We start from the raw sequence: 22715 nt of genomic DNA, 5'->3' as shown, positions 1-22715 counted from the left end.
CCGTCCAGGGACACCTTCAGTTCTTGCTCCCATCTAAGTTGTGGTTTGATTTTCTCCTCTAGTTTGTTATTCAAGATATATCCATACCAAAATGTAATTCCACCTTTGGAGTTTTTGTTTTTTATTTTATTTAATGGAATATTTGGGAGGTTTTCCAGTGTGTCCTCGGATGTTGGGGATTTGGCCAGCCAGCTCCTTATTTGGAGGTATTTATAAAAATCTACTGTCAAGATAATATATTTTATCTGTAACTGTGTAAATGATAGTAAGCCCTCTCCCGAGTATATATCCTGTAAGTTTTTTATACCTTTGGCTATCCATTCTTTTAGGTTTAAATGTGCGATGTATTTTGCTATTGTTCTTATTTCCGTTTGTCTTAATGGGGCTATAAATTCAGTCTTTGTATTTAGGATGGTGTCCAATACCTTCAGGGTCTCTTTTATTGCTTTGGGGGTTGAGGTGGTTATGTTCCTATTTTTTGGTGGTATCCAGAGTAATTCTTCTGTGTCTAGATGCATTCCACCAGAATGCAAGGTTCCGTGACTAGTTCTGGAATTTAATAAGCTTGCCTGAAGAGATGAGTTTTCAGGGAACGTTTATAGGTTTGGAGACTGGGGGAGAGTCTTACTGTGCTTGGGAGGGCATTCCACAGAGTGGGTGAAGCCCTAATAAAGTCCTGTAATTTGGAATGGGAGCGAGTAATGATTCTGGATGAGAGACGCAGATCTTGGGAGGAGCATAGAGGTCCGGTTGGAAGATATTTTGAGAGAAGAGTATGTTGGTGTAGTTTGGTTATGGCTTTGTGTGTATGTAAAATAATTTTGCATTGAATACGGTAGAATACAAGTAACCAATGAAGTGACTGACAGAGTAGCTTTGATGATGAACTTCTAGCTAAAGGTCCATACACACTGGGCGACTATGCCCAGCGTGTATGGACAGTGATGAGTGTTGTCATCGCTGCAGGGAAAGCAGCTCAGTGCATACACACTGAGTGGCTTTCCCCCTGCCCGGTACCTGGAGCACGCAGCAACGCTCACCGCTCATCACTGGGGCATACACACTGAGCGGCTTTGAGCTGAAAGCCGCTCAAACCTGCTGTTTTGAGTGACTTTCCGCTCAAAGTCGCCCAGTGTGTATGGGCCTTAAGAAGATTAGCCTTGCGGCTGCATGGACTGTAATAGTGAGAGTCTGTAGTTGGGAAGGCCAATAAGGAGACTATTGCAATAATCAATGCGTGAGATGATGAGAGCATAAATTAGAGTTTTTGCAGTGTCTTGTGTAAGATAAGGGCAAATGTTGAATGTTTTTTAGGTGCGTGTGGCATGATTTTGAAACAGATTGAATGTGGGGTACAAAGGAAAGTTCAGAGTCAAGGATAACACCTAGGCAGCGAGCTTGAGATGTAGGAGTGATTGTCATATTCTCAACAGCAATAGAGATATCAGGTTGGTAACTACTATTTATTGGCAGAAATATAATTCTGTTTTTAAAATATTAAGTTTGAGGTGGCGAGATGACATCCAAGATGAAACAGCAGAAAGGCATTCAGAGACACGGCTCAATACAGATGGGGACAGGTCCGGGGAGGATAGGTAAAGCTGAGTATCATCCGCATACAGATGATACTGAAATCCAAAAGAGCTGATTAGTTTTCCAAGAGATGAGGTATAGATTGAGAAAAGCAGAGGACCTAAAACTGGTCCTCTATGTGTGTGTAAAAGCTAACTCCGCTCAAAGCAAAAGCTTCAAAAGCTAGCTTGCTACCTTGTGATTTCTTCTGTTTTTCTGTATGTGTGGTTGCCTCTCGGTATCTAGATGTGTGAAAGAGAACAAAATGTAGTTTCACTCTCTGCCATCAGATGGCAGTGTTTTAGTTACACACGGACACTAGACATATATATATATATATATATATATATATATATATATATATATATATATACACACACACACACACACACTGTTTGTAGACTTATTTCTTCTTTTTGTAATTGGCACATATCTACATTTGTCCGTGGTAGCACCCTTTTCTTTATTATTGTTTAAGATCAGATCACATAATATTTAAGGGGTATCTTTTTTTTTTGGAGAGATCAGTATACTTAAAAGTATTATTTTCAAGATTTCCGGTGCAATGGATCTCTTTTTTTATCGGCTACTTACAGTAACACGTGTTCATGTTGGAAAAGTAGTTTCTGTTAGTTGTAGTACTCACTGAATTACAACTAGAGCTTCAAACATCATCAGTTTACACCTTGCCAATGTAGTATCTTTTGGGACAGTCCACACGTTCTCCTGTGATCTATTAAAGGGCTGACAGACTTCTTCTACTATAGGTAGCCTCTTATATCTTACTACAACTTGCTACCTTTCATTTATGAAATAACTGAATTCATATAATGCTAAGTAACTAACCTCACTCTCTTCTCTTATTGTCACACTTGGAGGTCTCCTCTTTGTACTTTTTATACTTTATAACTGTTTCATGTCCTAAATCCTCTCTACTCATCTCCTCCTTCTTATGGAATTTCTTAGACAGAATATTCTTCAAACATCTCTTTCAATTTATAAGATCTAGTAGAAAATATATTTCTTTGGAAAGCCTTTCTTTAAATTATTTATTCTCATACTGACTCCTCGAAATGCACTTTATCTGTCCAGCTTTCAGTTTTACCGAATGTATTCTATTATGTGTATATGAGCATTATTTTAAAGAATTTAGTGGTGGGCTATAACAATTACAGTATTCTCTTCTCATACACAATAGTCTTTAGTCTAAAGGCAAAAATGAATATACTGTTCTTTGTATACTTGTATAACATTTTGTTCACTTTGTAGTACTGTATATTGTTGTTTTTTACAGTGAAGTATAATACAAATAAATAGAAAATCTAGCTTTAAATGCATGTCTTCAGTACTCTATCACCTCCTCATTTTCTGATGTATCTGTAAGCATTACACTGTGTAGTTTCTGTGCATGTTTGCAGGTTAATTTGAAACAGATGCATGAGGGGTATAATAATGAACCATACATTACCACTGCACCAGTCACATACACCAAATTCACAACCATACATGCTATACTGAGAAGGCGGAGCTTATACTGTGTTGGGCAAAACAGGGACATCCTCAATGAGAAATGAGAATTCATTTGTCTGGAATATATGTATTGTATTTGTATTTAATATCTTGCTGTAACTATCAATTAATTGCATTGTGTAAGTGCATTTTAACATTTTCCTTTACTAACTAGATAAAAAAATGGAGAGCAATATCAAACTTCTATAGCCAAGTTATCTTAGTAAAACAAAACATGGCTAAAATCACAGCTCTTTCCAACCTTTTCTACAGATAATTCTGGGCTCCAGGGATACCATATTTGAAAAGAAAAGTGCATGTTTGTGTGTGTGCTATATTGGTAATGCATATACAGTAGCAGTTGTGGTGTCTCTTTTTAATTTCTTTTTTACAAGTTTATTTTATTTTGCACAACTTACTGAATGCAAAAATACACTAAACAGGGATGGTGTAAGGATTCTCTGTACTCTAGGCAAACTTTAACCTACTGCCCCCCCATCAAATGAAAATATGCAAGTTGCGTCTTAAAAGTTCCACAGCTGCCACCTGAATTAAGTACAAGAAGGATGTTACTCATTGACATCCTTAATTGGTGATAGGCAGACTCAGTGGTCAAAATCAATAGCAAGATCAGCCAGATCTCACCGTGTGTAAACACCACACACCTTAAGACTAAATAGCAAGGTGGTACCACTGGGTTCAGAATGGGTAGTTCAATTAACCCAAGTCATTTACATGCAAATGCTCAATGTACTGACAGACACAATGTTGTGGAGATAAGGATTATTCCTTATCTCCACAACAATTCCTCCAAAATTAGGCACTTTCTGGTTGTGATTAATATATGGTCCAGATGTGTATTTAATATTGAAGAAAATTGTGTACAGTAAGTGGGCCACTGCTAGGGTAGAGCTGTACCGAAGTCAACATCTTCATATATTAAAACACGTACTTCCCTTCAAAGTAATGTAATCATATTTGTCACTATTGTATTAGGTTCATTCTTATTGGAGCAACTTGTATTTTATTTAAAAATTTCCTTAAACACTGATTGACAGGTAATTACAAAATTCGCAAAAGTAATGCAGTTTGTTCTCATTTCATTTCTTGCTCAGCTGCTTTTCAGCTGCATACCCCCAAAATGTATTAATCTTTGTATTAAACGAAACTCATGACCTGTCATACACCAAATGTTGAGAAGACAGTGAAAGGCAATAATATAATATCTATAGTATTTCTTGCTATAGTTACAGTATTTGAAAGCATGAACATTTTTGGGAAGTGCTCTCAAAATACAGTAGATAAATTTACATTTCTTACTTCTGGATTTCAATATGTATTTGTCAAGTTAAAGAAAGCTAGTACATTGAACATACAGATGGAGCGGGTCCCAGCTTTGCAGGGGATGGCGAAGAATCGCCAGCCGCCATCCCCCGCCAGCCGCCATCTGATCTGCGAAAGGGGACGCGCGCGCACGAGATGCACGTGCGTCCCCTTCCTACGGCGCTTCCCCTGGGTCCTCGCCGGCTTGCCAGCGGTCACCCGGGGTCCCCACCACCTCCCTGCTCTCCCACCGACCCTGTCCATCTCCCTGAAGCATAGACGGACAGGGTTCCCGTCACCCCGCCGCCCGGAAACTGAGACGCACGCGCGTCTCAGTCATAAGGAGCGCTTTGCCGCTGGCGGATCGCCAGCGGAGACAATCTGGCGATTCGCCAGCAAGAGGGAGGCTGGCTCCATCTGTATAGTAATAAGGCCAAATTTAAAGGTGCCCATACACGGTACAATTATTGTATACAATCGCATCGCATATGTTTTGCAATTCAATGAGATGAGATGAGATGAGGTGAGATCTAGTTGAAAAAGTATATGCCGCACATACTTTTTGAGGTGTGCGATGAAATATGTGATGGGAGCGCGCATCTCATCGCACCCGGCAATTATACTGTGCATGGGCACCTTAAGAAACATGTTATTTAAATATTCGGTACTTGTGTAGTTTCACTGCGGCAGTTATGTAGTCAGCATAGCGTCCCTGTCAGAAACAGCGTAGTGTTCCCGTGGCCAGCATAGTTTGTGTAGTCAGCGTCCCTGTCAGAAGTAGCGTAGTGTTCCTGTGGCCTCTTATGTAGTTAGCATAGTCAGTATTTCACGGCGGCAGTTCCCGTGGCCAGCATAGTTTTTTTTTTTTAAATGCTTTTTATTAAAGTATTTTTTGTTCAGACATGTATTACAAATAGTAATCAGATAAATGTTTGTACATATAGTGATAATTTGACTTGAGCATTAATATGTTAAATATTGTATAATATGTCATATCACATCATATATCTCCTAGACAATGTTATCAAAAATAAAGTATTATCTTATTCAAATAATCCTTGAGTGTCTTTATTTTCCAACTGCTCTTAAGCAAATCTTTAAGGCTTTTAGGATTCTTAGTACTCAGGAGATATCCAGAAGTAAATGAGATATAGAAAGGTATACACTTAAAGTACAAACATTTCTATTATTCTAAACATTTGAACATACAAACAAATAAACACTAATAGAGGGGGGGTTAACGTAATTAAAGACGAAGGGTTTAAAAGTAAAATGGGGGGGGGTAGGAAGGGATGGGGGGGGGGGGGGGATCACAGCTCAACCAGTCTTCACATTTTCTTTATCATAAATGGCAAAAAGTGAGAAAAGAGAGGTCTCATATCTATTATACCTATTATTCCTATGTTATAAGTTTGCATATACACATTAAAATAGTAGTATCGACATTTTTAAGACAATAAGATCCTGTTTTTATTACATTAAAAAAAATAAGAAAAAGAAGTAAGAAGAAAGACACTGCTCACATCAAGAAACATTAAATGGTGTTCTATTTTCAAAAACAGAGGAGATATGTTCTTTTACTTGTACATCCAATGTGTCAATAAAAATAGACCATTTTTGGTAGAAGGATCTCGCTCCGTTCACCAAATCCAGTCTGGCATAACGCCTCTCAAAATATAACATTTGTAAAAGTTTTTGTTTGAGTTGTGTTATAGTAGGAGCAGATTTTTTAGTCCACTTTATTAATATACATTTCCTCGCTGTAGTGAGTATCATTATAAGTAAAGATATCTCCTTCTTGTTAAAAGTCTGAAGGGGCCATTCTTGATATGATATTCCCATATAGGCAGCTATGTTTGGGGTAAAATTAGTATGAAACATGTTACTTAAAAATTGCAGTATCTTATTCCAATATATTCTTAATTTATAGCAATCCCACATATTGTGTGGGAAGTCGGCATTATTTTTCCCACATTTAGTACATTGCCCAGTTTCATCTGGGACCATATATTTTCGTCTAGACGGTGTTATATATGCTCTGTGCAGGGTCCTTACATAAACCTCCTGTAAATATACCGATTTTAGGGACCTAAGATTTATTTCATGTGATTCTAATATTGAGCTGACTTGTGGTAAGTCTGGTATGTCTGTATTCCATTTTGCCCAAAGCATATTCCATTGCGGGTCTTTGTCTAAGTCGATGGTCATTAGTATGTTGTACAAATATTTCACTTTATAGGGTTTTGCAATAATATGATTAAATAAAGAGTCTAAATTGGTGAATTGGGCTGATGGGGGTATGGGATTACTTAGCGTCTTTGGCAGGTTTATGGATAGTAAGTAGTGTCTCACTTGTAAAAACATAAATAAATGTGATTTAGGTAAGGTATATTTTGAGGCCAAGTATTCGAAAGAGTGCATATTACCTCCTGGGTCAAACATTTTTGACGAGTTGTCCAATCCTTTTTCCTTCCACTTTGTGTATTCCGGATTTGAAAGAGAAGGAGGAAATAGTGGGTTTCCCCATAGTGGGACATGTGATGTAAGAAGCGGTTTCCTGCCTGTTTTCTTATTGATTTTTGACCAAGCCATATAAGTGTCATGGAAGAGAATGTGGGCTTTTATTTTCTTCGGAATCATAGAGGTGGGAAGCTGAATAAGTGCACTAGGGGAGTGGGGGGCAAATATAGCGCTGTCTAAGTTGAAATCTATGTAGACGGAACGTGCAAGAATCCAGTCTGCTAGATATCTATAGTGTATCGCTAATGAATATGCATATAGGTCAGGGTGTCCTAATCCTCCTTGGGACCTCAATGTTTTAAGCTTACGTTTCGCTATTCTGGCTCTTTTGTTTTGCCAGATAAATTTTAAAAATAATGAATCTAGTTTTGTAATATCTAGTGCAGTTAGAGTAATCGGTAACATTTGCATGTTATAAAAAAATTTTGGGAAAATTATTGATTTTATAATAGCCAATCTTCCTAAAAGGGAAATTGGCAAATCTCTCCATGCTTCTAATTTAGTGGTTATTTTCGTGATAACCGGAGAAAAGTTTAATCCATATAGCTTGGTAAGATCTGCAGGAATTTGTACTCCAAGATATTTGAAATGTGAAGTATTTACTACAAATGGTATGTCTGGATTATTATACAAGTATGGGTCAACAGGACCTAGGGGCAAGATTTCTGACTTAGTTAGATTAACTTTATAGCCCGAAAGAGCACCGAAGGAGCGAATGAGGTTAAGGAGGGCAGGTAAGGATTGGGAGGGTTTAGTTATAAATATGAGTGTGTCGTCGGCGAATAATGCGATTTTTAATTCTTCTTTATCTATTTGGATACCCTGAATCAAAGGAGAAGTTCTCACTGCTATAGCAAAGGGCTCAATGGCGATCGCAAATAGGAGAGGGGAGAGAGGACACCCCTGTCTGGTTCCTCTGGCAAGTATAAAGGGGGATGAGATAGTTCCATTACACGCTATTGTGGAGGCTGGCGTCGAGTATAAGGTGCGGATTATATTAGTAAATAGAATTGGAAATCCAAATCTTGACAAGGTATTAAAAAGATGTGGCCACAACACCATGTCGAAAGCCTTCTCGGCGTCCAGCGTCAAGACTGCACCAGACGCCGAGGAGGCCAACGGATCAGTATTCAATTTTTGTATAGCAGCCAAAACTCTTCTGACATTTACGACTGAATGTCGTCCTGTTATGAAGCCTGTTTGGTTTCCATGTATTATATAAGGCAAAATAGGGGTCAGTCTTTCTGCTATAATCTTAGTAAAAATTTTGTAATCAACGTTGAGTAACGATATTGGCCTATATGAGCTTGTTAAATTTAGGGGTCTACCCGGTTTAGGGATAACTTTTATTATTGCGTCGGAAAAGTGGTCAGGTAAAGTTCCACTTAGTATAATTTCATTTAAACATTTTGTAAGCGGTTCCGCGATTTGATGTGACATAGCTTTGTAGAACTCATTCGTAAACCCATCGGGTCCTGGGGCCTTAGCTAGTTTTAATTTCCCTATAGTTTTTACTACTTCTTCCTTTGTTATTGGTTGTATAAGGTTATCTATCAAATGCTTTGGGACTTGTGGCATTGGAATTGAATCCCAGTAATTCACTGGGCGATTTAAACGGGGATCAGGTGGGAGGGGAGCTTCATGTATTCGCTCCTTCGGGGACTCCTCCGGTGGAGAGTATAATTTTTGATAGTAGTCTCTAAATCTCTCGACTATTTGAATGTTATTTTTTGTAAATGATCCATCTGGTTTTAATATTGGTTGGACGGTATTTTGGGTTCTAGAACCCTGGAGTAAGTTGGTCAGAAGCTTGCCGACTCTGTTTCCAAACTTGTAGAATTTTGCATTTACATTGAACAAATAGTTATCAGCTTGGAGTTGGAGATATTCATCATATTTAGCTTTAGATAATTGGTATTTGGATTTATTTTCCAATGTAGGGGAAAGTTTAAAGTTTTGGAAGTCTAGTGTCAATTTAACTTGTAACTCTCTGTATTCAGTGTTTTGGTTTTTTTTTATTCTTGAAACATATGCCAGGACTTCACCTCTTATTACGGCTTTTGCTGCTTGCCAAAAGTTTTTGGGTGTTCATCTTCATATTGTGCGTTATCAGTAGCATAGTTTGTCCATGATTGGGCTAATTTATCTCTAAGTGCTTTAGATTGAGCTAGATGGGAGGGGAATCTCCATTGGGGAGTGTTTTTTTCTTTTTGGGATAAGGTTAAATTAATGGTAACTAGGCCATGATCTGATAGTATTGGGGGTAAAATTTGGGCTGTAGTGAGGTTCGGTAGTAGTGGTTCGGGAATTAATATGTAGTCCAATCTTGACCATGTTTTATGTGTCAGGGATAGGCATGTATATTCTAGTTCAATAGGATTAAGTGTCCTCCATGAGTCCACCAAGTTGAAACATTTGGCAAGATATGGGACACCAATTTTTGGGAGAATGATTGGATTTTTTGGGGGGGGAGTACGGTCCAGTATTACAGATGACAATAAATTTAGGTCACCACACAGTATAAGTGATTTGGGGTCATAATTATATAGTTTAGCAATAATATTTGTAAAAAAGGATCTCTTATACTGTGTTGGTGCATATATATTGCATACCGTGAGTAATTTATTAAAAACTTCTATAGAAATTATGGTATATCTACCAGCAGGATCTGCTTCCTCCTTAAGAACTTTTATATTCAATTGTTTTTTTGCGAGTATAACTACTCCAGAAGATTTAGAATTTAGATAGGCCGAGCCTAATACTTCCCAGTTCATTATTCCCAATTTTTTAATCTCAGGAGGGAGGAGGTGCGTTTCCTGCAAGCAGATCAAGTCAACTTTTTGTTTGCCCAGGTAGGTTAGTAGTTTTCGCCTCTTTGCTGGAGTGTGTATTCCTCTTATGTTTAATGAGCCTATGACAAGAGACATATTAGTTTCATTTCAGATACTCTGCAATAAAATGTGGTGCTGGATTGGACTGGGACAAGGGATGACACACAAGGGAAAGAGGACCGGAATAAGACAATAAAGACAAAAGGGAGAAAAAGAACGAAAAAGAGAAAAAGAAAAACAAAAGAGTCTAACATCATATTGATACTAGTGTAGATATTTCTAAGACAAATCTAGTGTAGCAATAGAACTTTTGAGATCTAAAATGTACTCCTAAACTAGAGCCCCTAACTAATACGACTCTATGCCAACCAACGTGTTATGCATCCGTCAGCCATATTCCTCCTGACTATAATCCTTCGAAAGAAGGTCTGAGGTGTAAACAGTTTAAACCGTTTAAACATTTTTAAACATTTTTTTTTTTTTTTTTAAACATTCTATACACATTCTAAGTCCCATAACGGGGTTTTCCAAAATACCTGGATTAAAATAATCCTATAATGGAAATATAATTAAGAAAAAGGTGATACAATTACGGTTCAGTCTGGTGCTGGGATATCTGTAATATCCCTAGAGTCTTGGTCTTTTTCCAGGCTATCCATGAATTTCTTGGCTTCTTGCGGCGATGTAAAATCTTTGAAGCCCAGAGGCGTGAAGATTCTTAGGCGCGCCGGGTACATCATGTAGAATTTTGTATTGGTCTTTACCAGCTCAGAGCAAACTGGGTTGAAGGATCTGCGAGTTTTGGATAGTTCCAGTGAAAAATCTTGATAAAGACGGATAGTATGTGAGTCCCAGGTGATAGGGTTGATTTTCCTTGAAGCCGCCCAAAGTAGTTGTTTGTGTAGAAAGTTCAAAACTTTAAAGATCACCACTCTCGGTTTAGCTGTAGGTTGGGGCTGTAAGGTTCCCATTCTGTGGACCCTCTCCACTACTAGGTCAGCACATTCGTTTTCCACATTTAGCAGTTTTGGCAAGGTATTTCTTACAAAGTGCTCTAACTGAGTGCCTTTTAGAGTTTCGGGCAGGCCTGTTATCCTTAGGTTACATCTCCTTGCTCTGTTCTCAATGTTTTCTACTGAGTCAATAAGCCTTCTATTTTCCATTTGTAGTGACTTTACAGAGCGTTGTAGAGAGACGATTTGATCTGAGTTGTCACTTATTCTGTTCTCTGCTGTATTAACACGGCAGTTAAGAGCATGGATCTGTTCTGTAATGTCGGTTACAGCTTTTTGTAGTAGTGGGGCCATAGTGGTGTGAATAGCCTCGGCTATATCAGAATATGAGAGCGGAGAAGAGCCTGTTGTAGGTATTATTGAGGACATGTCTGGAGACTGTTCGCCTATTGGTTTTTTAGCAAGCGGTGTGCCCTGGGCGTTATCTGGGTTTGGGGCTAAGGAGTGATCTCCCCTTCTTTTCTCCTGCCTCTGTGGTTGTGGGGATTGCAGGTTTTGGGTTTGGGTTTTAGCCGGAGGTGGTGGAGATTTAAATTTGTCCATAATGCTCGGCTGATGTCTGGGGGATCTAGAGCGGGATTTCCTTCGGGCAGACAGCTTGGAAAGTTATGGAGAGGGATCAGGCGATGGGGCGGGTTGGGTGAGTTATTTACTCCAACCTGTCTATGCGGCAATTGTTTCAGTTAGTGAGCATAGGCCGATCAGCTATGGCGTCTCTTTAGCAGGTTACATAATTATTTAAGTTCAATTGCATAAATCAGATAAAGTGAACAATAAGCAGTAGTTGCTTAAGGTGAGAAGCTTGGGTACTTGTACCAATATGTGTGGTTATAATTATAGATGTATGCACCAAGGTCAGAGTGGTATTGGAGGTTCCGCGTATAACGCTGCTTACCCTGCAAGATGGCGTGTTTAGCAGAGTGCTTGCGTTCTGTAGCGTGTCAGCGTTTCTTTGTCCCACCGGAGCTGTTATCCTTCAGCGGGTATATCTGTGCTGGGCGCCGGGGTTTACAGCTCTCCCTCACCGCTCCAGGCACTGCGCTGATGGTATGCCAGTGCCGAGCGGGAGACGCTGTACTCGTCGTCTATGTCTAAGATGGCGGCGTCCGGCCTTCTCTGGCGTCTCCGTGGGTCTACGGTGCTGGAGGTAGTGCAGGGTGTAGAAAATACTCTCACCGTGTTCTTGGTGCTAGTGGGGTCTTGCGGTGGTGTTTTGCGGCAGGAGAGGCAAGGAAATCTGCTGAAATTGGTGGTATGTGATGTATCAGGAACGGAGCTCAGCTTCCCTGCGTCCTTCTTCCTTGCGCTCCAGGCCACGCCCCCCGTGGCCAGCATAGTTAGCGTAGCCAGCATCCCTGTCATAATCATTGTAGTGTCCTGCGTCGGCGTAGAGTTGATTTTATAAAGTGTGGCGAGCCACCAAGCCCGAAGCGTGGCGAGTGGACGCGGAATACATGTAAAGTAATCCACGTCCCCTCGCCACACTTCGGTCTCAGTGGCTTGCTGCACTCGCCACACTTTATAAAATCAACTCCATGCTGACATGGATAGTGGGGCTATGAACAGGTCGGGAGGACACATAACGTGTCCCCTCACGGGGCTCGTGGGGGTTTGAAAAGGAGGCATTTGCCAGTATGTAACATGTATGTAGCATGGAGCACTGGCAAATGGATCCTTTATTGTGCATGTGACGCAGTTGTGCACCACACCCCTCCCCCCTTTGTGCACAAGTTGCACGTGCTACCAAACCCTTAACCCCGTCTCCCTAAAGCGATCATGGGCAGGGTTGCCGTACCCTGCCGCAAGAATTACTGAGACACAAATGCGTCTCAGGCAGATGGAGCGCCTTTCCGCCGGTGCCCTCATGATCCCCTCGCTGCTGGCATCCGCTAGCGTCCACCAGTGCAGGGCTGCCGTGAAGACATTACGCCTAATACGCTAGGCAGTTGTTGGTTAGGCTGCCGCCGTGAAACTACACAAGTACCAAATATTCAAATATTCTGCAAAGTAAACTGACATCTTGTTAAGGTTTCGGGGCGTCCCCGCTGACCCTAACTCCGTTGTCTCGGACTAGCAGTTGATGGACACGTGCGGTGCTAGGCTTCGCCTATAATAGCCGCGTCCGAAAGAGCCAGTTAGGCCGGCTCTAACCCCGATGCCACCAGGTCTTGTGTGTGACAACGTGTCTGCTAAGGCTAGCCGACAACAAGGGGAACCTCTAACTAGTGCGGAGCTCAGCGAGGAGCCCTGAACCTCCTAAGGAGGGGTGACTCTTCCGAGATGGCAATCAAGATGTATACAGTCAATGGCAACAATGCTCTGAGGTGGTATATAACAATCAATGGCAACAATGCTCTGAGGTGGTATATATAACAATCAATGGCAACAATGCTCTGAGGTGGTATATAACAATCAATGGCAACAATGCTCTGAGGTGGTATATATAACAATCAATGGCAACACCTGCAACCTTCAAATACACACGGCTGAGATGGCAAAACAGCTTAACGTAGTAAGAGAGGAAGATATGGGAAATGTTCCCACTTATCTGGTAGGTGCACAGGAATGCTGCTGAGCGCAAGGACAAGGCAGGGTCTGGGCTGGAAAGCTGGAAGGCTAGAGGAAAATCCCACAGGACTGGCAAGCAACAGCTGACAGACAGGACTGGCCTCTGGAACCGGGAACACTCTGGACAGGACGTCAGAACTATATCCGGCGTCTGACCAGAGGCTTGAGGGGTTTAAATATATTGACCAGCCAATGCCTGCCCTGCAGCTGCGAGTGGAGACAGCTGAGAGCTACACCCCTTCCTCCCTGCGGCTGCCTGGCGTCCCCCGTCGCCTAGGCAACCGCTGCTGCTGGGGAGGAAGTGGCGATGCGCTGCTCCCCGCCTCCCTAGCCCTGCCTGTCAGTGTGGTTCTACAGCGGCGTCCTGGTTGCCGGGCAACGGCCGGGACGCGCTGCTGGGAGACCATCGGGCGGCGGCGGAAGCTGCTAGTGCGGCTAGTAATACTGTCCCCGCCCGCCGTCGTGGTCACGCAGCGGCGTCCCGGTTGCCGGGCAACAGCCGGGACACGCTGCCGGGAGCCCGTCGGGCAGAAGCCGCCAGCGCGGCTTGTAACAGTACCCCCCCCTTGAGGAGGGGTCACCGAACCCTTGGCCCCAGGCTTCTCAGGGAACTGCTTGAAAAACAGGGCCTTTAATTTAGGAGCATGCAGGAATTTCTCCGATACCCATGACCTTTCTTCTATCCCGAAATTTTTCCAATGTACAAGGAATTTAAGGTGTCCCCGAACCCTCTTGGAATCTAAAATCTTTTCCACCACAAATTCTTCATTCCCTTGGACCAGAACAGGTCTGGTTTTACGGATCTGAGAGGTTCCAAAACGGGTAGAGGAAACCACCGGCTTAAGGAGAGAACAGTGAAACACGTTGTTAATCTTTAAGGACCTGGGTAACAACAATTGGAAGGCTACAGGATTGACTTTCTTGAGAATTAGAAACGGCCCAATAAACTTTGGACCCAACTTCGCTGTGGCCTGGTGGAGTTTAATATTACGAGTGGATACCCACACCCTTTGTCCTACCCTGAACCGGCAAGGTCTTCTATGTCTGTCGACAGAACGTTTAGAAGCAAGGGATGCCCGTTTAAGGGCTTCATGAATCTTCTTCCAAGACTTCCTTAAATGAGCTACCAGAGACGAGGAGGGAGTGTCTTGTGACTGAATATCAAAAGCATTGGCTTTCGGATGTATGCCAGTATTACAATAAAAAGGAGATCTCCCAGAGGCCGTGTGACACGAATTATTGTAAGAGAACTCCGCTACTGGAAGTAACTCAGCCCAGTCATTTTGGCATTTAGAGACAAAGCACCTTAAGTACTGTTCCAGACTTTGATTGGTTCTTTCGGTCTGTCCATTAGATTGAGGATGATGCCCCGAAGAGAGACTCACATGGATGTCCAGACTTTTACAGAAGGATCTCCAGAATCTGGCCACAAACTGAGATCCCCTATCCGACACGATATCCACAGGAAGTCCGTGTAATTTAAAAATATGTTGAATGAACAGACGAGCCAAGTCTTGGGCGCTGGGAATTTTCCGTAAAGGAACAAAGTGGGCCATCTTGCTGAAGCGGTCTACGGTTACCCAGATGGTGTTGTAGGAACCGGATAAGGGCAGCTCCACAATGAAATCCATGGAGATGTGAGACCATGGTTTGTGAGGGATGGACAGTGGATATAAATGGCCAATGGGTGATCTTCTGGAGGATTTATTTCGGGCACAGACCTCGCAGGACATGACAAACTGATAAGTGTCCGACCGAATAGTGGGCCACCACACCGCTCGGGACAGTGACTCCACTGTCTTCTTTACTCCGGGATGGCCAGAAACTTTAGTGGAGTGGAATTCTTTAAGAACCAACATCCGGAGGGTTTTAGGCACAAACAGACGACCTTCCGGAGTACCTTTGGGAGCCAGAACCTGGGATGCCACGACCTGGGAAGCTAGATCTTGCGTTAGACCGGCCATGATGATAGATGCTGGCACAATGGCAACCTCCGGAGACTTGGGTTCTTGAAGCGGCTGAAAACTACGGGATAGGGCATCCGCTTTAACGTTCTTAGGACCCGGTCTGAAGGTTATAATGAAATTGAATCTGGTAAAAAATAGGGCCCATCTGGCCTGTCGGGGATTCAGACGCTTGGCCGACTCAATATAGGCTAAATTTTTATGATCAGTGATAACCGTGACCACATGTTTGGCCCCCTCCAACCAGTGGCGCCATTCCTGGAGTGCCCATTTGATGGCCAAAAGCTCACGATTCCCGACATCATAATTTTTCTCTGCAGAAGAGAATTTGCGAGAAAGGTATGCGCAAGGATGGATCTTTTTATCAAAGGGATCCTTTTGTGATAATACAGCACCAGCTCCGATTTCAGATGCGTCCACTTCTACCAGGAAGGGCACTCTAGGGTCCGGGTGTCTCAGAATAGGTGCCGAACAGAAGGCCTCCTTAAGCCTCTCAAAGGCCGCAATAGCTTGAGTGGACCAACTCTGAGGATCAGCTCCCTTCTTGGTAAGTTCGACAATAGGGGCTACGATGTCTGAAAAAGAGCGAATGAACCGGCGATAATAATTCGCAAAGCCCAAGAACCTCTGGACGGCCTTCAAACTGGTGGGGCGGTTCCATGAGAGAACAGCCTGAACCTTACTTGGGTCCATAGAGAACCCCCTGGGGGAAATAATGTATCCAAGAAATGCAATTTGATCCACCTCGAACTCGCATTTTTCCAATTTAGCGTATAGGCTATTCTCACGGAGTTTCTGAAGAACCAGTTTGACGTGCTGACGATGTTCCGGAAGGCTTTTAGAATAAATAAGTATGTCATCAAGATATACCACAGTGAAGACTCCAAGATATTCTCGGAGAACTTCATTGATGAAGTCCTGAAAGACTGCAGGGGCATTAGACAGGCCAAACGGCATCACGAGATACTCATAATGGCCAGTATGAGTGTTAAAGGCCGTTTTCCATTCATCCCCTTCACGTATTCTGATGAGGTTGTAAGCCCCTCTTAAGTCAATTTTGGAAAAAATGACAGCTTCCCGGACTTGATCGAATAAAACTGAAATTAACGGTAACGGATAAGAATTTTTTACCGTAATCTTATTCAATGCCCGATAGTCGATACAAGGCCGCAGGGAGCCGTCTTTTTTCTCTACAAAAAAGAATCCCGCCCCAACTGGAGATTTGGAAGGGCGAATAAACCCCTTTAAAATATTTTCTTGGATATATGAATCCATGGCCTGAGTCTCAGGAATCGAGAGAGCATATAACCGTCCCTTCGGTAAAGAAGCCCCAGGGACCAGGTTGATGGCACAATCAAACGGGCGATGAGGAGGTAAAATGTCTGCTTCCTTCTTGGAAAAAACATCGGCGAACTCTTGATACTGAGGTGGAAAAGAGGGGGACAAGGTTTGAGTAATGCGAAGTGGAAGGGAGAGACATTCATGGTGACACCTGGGACCCCATTCCAATATTTCACCAGTCTCCCAGTTGATGTTGGGGTTATGGGTCCTCATCCATGGTAAGCCCAATACCAATGGGGCCATGGGGCAATGGAAGAGAAAGAAAGAAATTTCCTCAGAGTGAAATGCTCCTACGACAAGATTTATAAGAGGGGTGCGGTGTGAAATGGTGCCGTTGATCAAAGGGTATCCATCCAGCCCACACACAGAGACGTGGGAGTCTAAAGGCAGAGATGGAATACCGAGTGAGATGGCCAGGCCTAAATCTAAAAAATTACCCGCAGCACCACTATCTAAGAAGGCCGTGACAGTAGTGGCAACCCCCGCAAAATTGATCATGGTGGTAATTAATACTGAGTTTAAAGGGGAAAAACTGGCTAAACCTAAATGACGCTCCCCACCCTCACTTAGGCTTTGTCTTTTACTGACTTTTGGGGACACTCCACAGCCCGATGACCTGGACCCCCACAATAGAGACACAAGCCCTTGCTTCTGCGACGGTTCTTCTCGGATACCGAGAGCCGGGTTGCACCCAGCTGCATGGGTTCTTCGTCGGACTCGAGCACCTCCTCAGTAGGCCTAGAGAACCACCCACCAGAGGCCTTTTCCCTCTGCCGCTCCCGAAGCCGCCGGTCTATTCGAATAGTGAGCTTCATTAACTCATCTAGAGACGCGGGCACGGGATATTGTACCAAACAATCTTTAATGCTTTCGGACAGGCCAACCCTGAACTGACTACGGAGAGCGGGGTCATTCCACCCCGAATCGACCGCCCATCTTCTAAATTCGGTACAGTAGGCTTCTGCTGGGCCCCTGCCCAGTTTCAGGGAACGCAGGTTCGCCTCTGCTGAAGCGATGCGGTCGGGATCATCGTAAAGGAGACCCATAGCCGAAAAGAAATTGTTCACTGAGGTGAGGGCTTCTGCATCCGCAGGGAGTCCAAAGGCCCAGGTCTGAGGATCCCCTTGAAGGAGAGAAACAATTATCCCAACCTTTTGTATTTCTGACCCTGAGGAGAGTGGGCGTAACTTGAAATACAATTTGCATGCCTCCCGAAAATTGAAAAATTGGGATCGATCCCCCGAAAATCGATCCGGGAGATTGACCTTGGGTTCAATCTGACGGGGAGTAGCGAGGGACTGTGCTACCTTCTCGTCTTGAACATCTACCCGGAGGGTAAGGTCCTGGAGTCTCTGAGTCAAGCTATGTACCTGACCGGCCAGGATCTGAGCCGCAGACTGTTGCGTGGGATCCATCTACTAAATGAAATGAGTCAAAATATTTAAATATTTGTCTGGCCGGATATAATGTTAAGGTTTCGGGGCGTCCCCGCTGACCCTAACTCCGTTGTCTCGGACTAGCAGTTGACGGACACGTGCGGTGCTAGGCTTCGCCTATAATAGCCGCGTCCGAAAGAGCCAGTTAGGCCGGCTCTAACCCCGATGCCACCAGGTCTTGTGTGTGACAACGTGTCTGCTAAGGCTAGCCGACAACAAGGGGAACCTCTAACTAGTGCGGAGCTCAGCGAGGAGCCCTGAACCTCCTAAGGAGGGGTGACTCTTCCGAGATGGCAATCAAGATGTATACAGTCAATGGCAACAATGCTCTGAGGTGGTATATAACAATCAATGGCAACAATGCTCTGAGGTGGTATATATAACAATCAATGGCAACAATGCTCTGAGGTGGTATATAACAATCAATGGCAACAATGCTCTGAGGTGGTATATATAACAATCAATGGCAACACCTGCAACCTTCAAATACACACGGCTGAGATGGCAAAACAGCTTAACGTAGTAAGAGAGGAAGATATGGGAAACGTTCCCACTTATCTGGTAGGTGCACAGGAATGCTGCTGAGCGCAAGGACAAGGCAGGGTCTGGGCTGGAAAGCTGGAAGGCTAGAGGAAAATCCCACAGGACTGGCAAGCAACAGCTGACAGACAGGACTGGCCTCTGGAACCGGGAACACTCTGGACAGGACGTCAGAACTATATCCGGCGTCTGACCAGAGGCTTGAGGGGTTTAAATATATTGACCAGCCAATGCCTGCCCTGCAGCTGCGAGTGGAGACAGCTGAGAGCTACACCCCTTCCTCCCTGCGGCTGCCTGGCGTCCCCCGTCACCTAGGCAACCGCTGCTGCTGGGGAGGAAGTGGCGATGCGCTGCTCCCCGCCTCCCTAGCCCTGCCTGTCAGTGTGGTTCTACAGCGGCGTCCTGGTTGCCGGGCAACGGCCGGGACGCGCTGCTGGGAGACCATCGGGCGGCGGCGGAAGCTGCTAGTGCGGCTAGTAATACTGTCCCCGCCCGCCGTCGTGGTCACGCAGCGGCGTCCCGGTTGCCGGGCAACAGCCGGGACACGCTGCCGGGAGCCCGTCGGGCAGAAGCCGCCAGCGCGGCTTGTAACACATCTTATCTGCAGACTTGAATGGAAGAATTATAGTAATGTATGATTCAACATAACAACAATGTCAGTACCTCCAGCTATACGATTTGAATGGAGCAACACTTAAATGGCTCAATCGGGTGCCATCTAGTGCCCACCTGAATGCACAACAGTTAATTCCCCCATATAGGTGAGGAGCAGTGTTAGTCTTTCTTTTTATAGAATAATAGTATTTTTAGAAATAGGGCAAATTAAAGATATTTGGAAGGGGGTTTGCATATTCTGGATGTTGAGATAAATAACAAAAAAAAAATCTAAGTTTGATGGATCTCTGTAGCAAGTTTTTGCATACAGTACATGCAGTACAGTGGGCCTTCCTTTCCTAATTGGGTGGGTGGATACTGCAAAAATGCAAGTGCACGGAACCACCCATACTTTTGATAGTGTTCTGAGCATATATCTGAGTCTCCATAAAATCATATGTATAGGGAAGGGAAACCTGTTTCTGATAGGATGCAGTCAGGATTTCACCAGTTGGAATACCGACTGCAGGATCCATACAGTCAAAATCCTGACAGATCCTGAAGGTTATTACCGACCTTCAGTTTAGAGTTAGGCACTAGGAGGTGGGTAATTAGTAGGCTGTATGTGGGCAGTTAGGGTTATGCTGTGGAATGGATGGTTTTGCTGTGGAAAGAGGAGGATAGGGTTAGTGGTAGGAATTTTGTACCCATCGATTTCTGATTGACATTTTGCATCTAGCATAGGCTGGTGCAAGTTACAAAACCATCCTATTACTAAGATATATACAGCAGTAACCAGAACTATAATCCCTGCTTAGAATTAAGGTTAATACTGTTTTGTACATATATCATACTAGATATTATGACACACTTATAATAGAGGTGAAAATGTCCTAAGTAGAAAAGAACAAAAGCTAATAGTGTAATATTACCTTCTGCAAAATGTTAAAATAATAAGAATGCACATAGATGCTCACCTGCTGGGTATAATAATAAGACATTTAAAACCTCAGCTGTGATCTGCAATAGTGTTGGGAGTTCAGCTACTGCAGATGGAAACCTTATGCTCATATTCTGTATGTCATTTAATGAAAAAACAGTACTCGAAATCTGTGTTGCACTGCACTGTACAGTATATTTTTAATTCTCTCATGTACGGTGGCACCACAATTCATATACTGTATGCATCTGAAAATACGGCAAAACAATGAATAGGCTGGTCACCAGCCACTATTGATTATCGCAGCTGGGGCTTACTGGGGGGAAATTTAATAGGATGAGAGATACAGAAAGTGAGAGATTTGGTAAGAAATCTTTTTTTTTTTTTTTTAAAGCGGCAATCATTTACACTGCAAAACCAGTTTGATTTTGCAGTGTAAATGATTGCCGCTTTAAAAAAACTGGAGATTTCTTACCATATCTCTTACTTTCTGAATCTCTCATCCTATTAAATTTCACCCAAAGGGTGACATTCTATGTGTAGCGGTAAAAAGCGCATGATTTTTACTGCACCTAATCGCACTTTTGAAAACGCAAGATTGGGCTGTTTTTCGCATATTTAATGAGATGCGAAAAACGGCCCAAATAGTGCGACTAGGTGCGATTTGATGCGATTTCTTTAGTCCTGAAAATGTGCGATTTTCAGGTCTAAAAATCGCACATTTGCAGGAAATCGCAATTAAAAAAAAAACTGCGCGGGGTCGCAAAAAAAAATAAATCTCACTCCATAGAATGTCACCCTAAATGTCTATTTGCCATCATAAATAAGTGTGTGTATTGTTTTTGTCTTATCTCTCTCAGTCCTAATGGCAAAGGATTTTTGTCCTATTTTAAAGGACAGTATAACTTTGGGATTTCTATAATTAGTCCAAAACCTTTCACACAAATAACAGACTTGTCCCAAAAATTAATTTAATGCTAATTTTTTTTTTACTCTTTTCTAGCAAATGGCAGTGAGGTCCACATTAGTAACGTGCGCTATGAAGACACTGGTGCATACACTTGCATTGCGAAGAACGCAGCTGGAGTGGATGAGGACATCTCTTCTCTCTTTGTAGAAGATTCAGCCAGAAAGACACGTATGTACATGTTGCAATTGTAGAAATAATAAGTAAAAAAAATCCCATATCTTTTAAATTTACTAGTGTCCATTTTACTTTGAGTACAAATTTGTAAGCCTATCCTTTAGAATTTTTTTTTTTTTATGTTAAGATACAGTAGCACTCGAGAACAGGTCTGGATGCGCTGAGATGTTACTCCGTCGGCGTCTGTATTCAGAATGATTTCTGGCCAATCAGGAGCCGAGTTTCTCGGCTCCTGATTGGCCGAGAAATCATTCTGTTCACAGACGGCGAAGAGGAAACATCTCAGCGCCGGGCAAAGTCCTTGAAGCCGGGTACCAGTCGGGAGCAGCGCTGTCACCGGAGGTCGTCGCCGGGGAGCAGGTGAGTAGGATTTGCCTCCTTAGGTACCCCTCTGGACTACCACGGATCCCGGACCCCGGATTCTTCACGCCAGGAGCCCCGGAACCCCAGGACCAGCCCCGGAACCAGGACCAAGGCCCCGGAACCGGACTCTTCTGCCCTGGAGCCCCGGAGCCCGGACCCAGGATCCAGGGACCGACCTACGGGCTCAAGGTAGGTAAGTATCAGTGTGTGTGTGTTTTGTGTGTATTAAAGTTTTATTTTACAGGGTGTCAGTGTGATTTTGTGCACTATTTTTTTCACTGCAGAACTACAAGTGCCAGCGGGCCCTTTAATGCCCCGCATGCTGGGACTTGTGGTTCCCCAAGTCCCAGCATGCGGGGTAGGCTTGCTGGGACTCATAGTTCGCCAGTAAAGAACAATAGTTTTTATCCTTTTTTTTACACAAGTCATCAGCCCGATGCCCACCGCCCAGGGGCATCGGGGACAGCCCCGGACTATCAGCATGGGCTGGTAAGTCCAGGAGGGGGGGGGGCCCCTTCATTGGGGGGGTCCCCACTTCCACAGGACCCCTGCCCATGCTGACCAGCCAGGGGGTTAATGCTTTGGCCGGGGGGACTTGTATAAAAAGTCTCCCCCCGGCTGTGGCATTACCCTGCTGGCTGGTTGTGTCCGGTGCTGGTTCTTAAAATACGGGGGACCCCTAGTCATTTTGTCCCCCGTATTTTGGGAACCAGCGCCGGACCTTGAGCCTGGTGCTGGTTTTATAAAATCCAGGGAACCCCAACTTGATTGTTCCTTTGATTTTATGATACCAGCACCGGCTTTTTGAGCCTGGGGCTGGTTATGCTTAGGGGGGGGACCGCACGCCGTTTTTTTTCTTTTTTTTTGTTTTAACTATTTTTTTTACAACAGAACCATGCACAGATCTCAATGATCTGTGCATGTTTCTGATAAAAGCGCCAGGCAGAACCTGGTCTATTTTTTTTGCGATTTTTAGTAAGCTTTACTAAAAATCGCAACCCATTAAATATGCGACTTCTATCCTTTTTAATGGGAAAACATCTGGATGCGATTTTTA

General features: G+C 43.5%; 1 protein-coding gene across 2 annotated transcripts in view; it reads left to right on the top strand.

The window, feature by feature from the left end:
* FSTL5 (follistatin like 5) overlaps window positions 1-22715 on the top strand; it is a 644560-nt gene that overhangs the window by 476860 nt on the left and 144985 nt on the right. For both annotated transcript variants that reach the window (XM_083172689.1, XM_083172698.1), the window contains exon 10: window positions 21155-21289. In XM_083172689.1, coding sequence (XP_083028815.1) covers window positions 21155-21289 — 135 coding nt within the window. The remainder of the gene's footprint in view (window positions 1-21154; window positions 21290-22715) is intronic.

The sequence above is a fragment of the Crinia signifera genome, chromosome 1 (genome assembly GCF_055691185.1).
Source record: "Crinia signifera chromosome 1, ASM5569118v1, whole genome shotgun sequence".
NCBI classification, from domain to species: Eukaryota; Metazoa; Chordata; class Amphibia; order Anura; family Myobatrachidae; genus Crinia; species Crinia signifera.
This window is presented reverse-complemented; position numbering and strand designations above follow the sequence as displayed.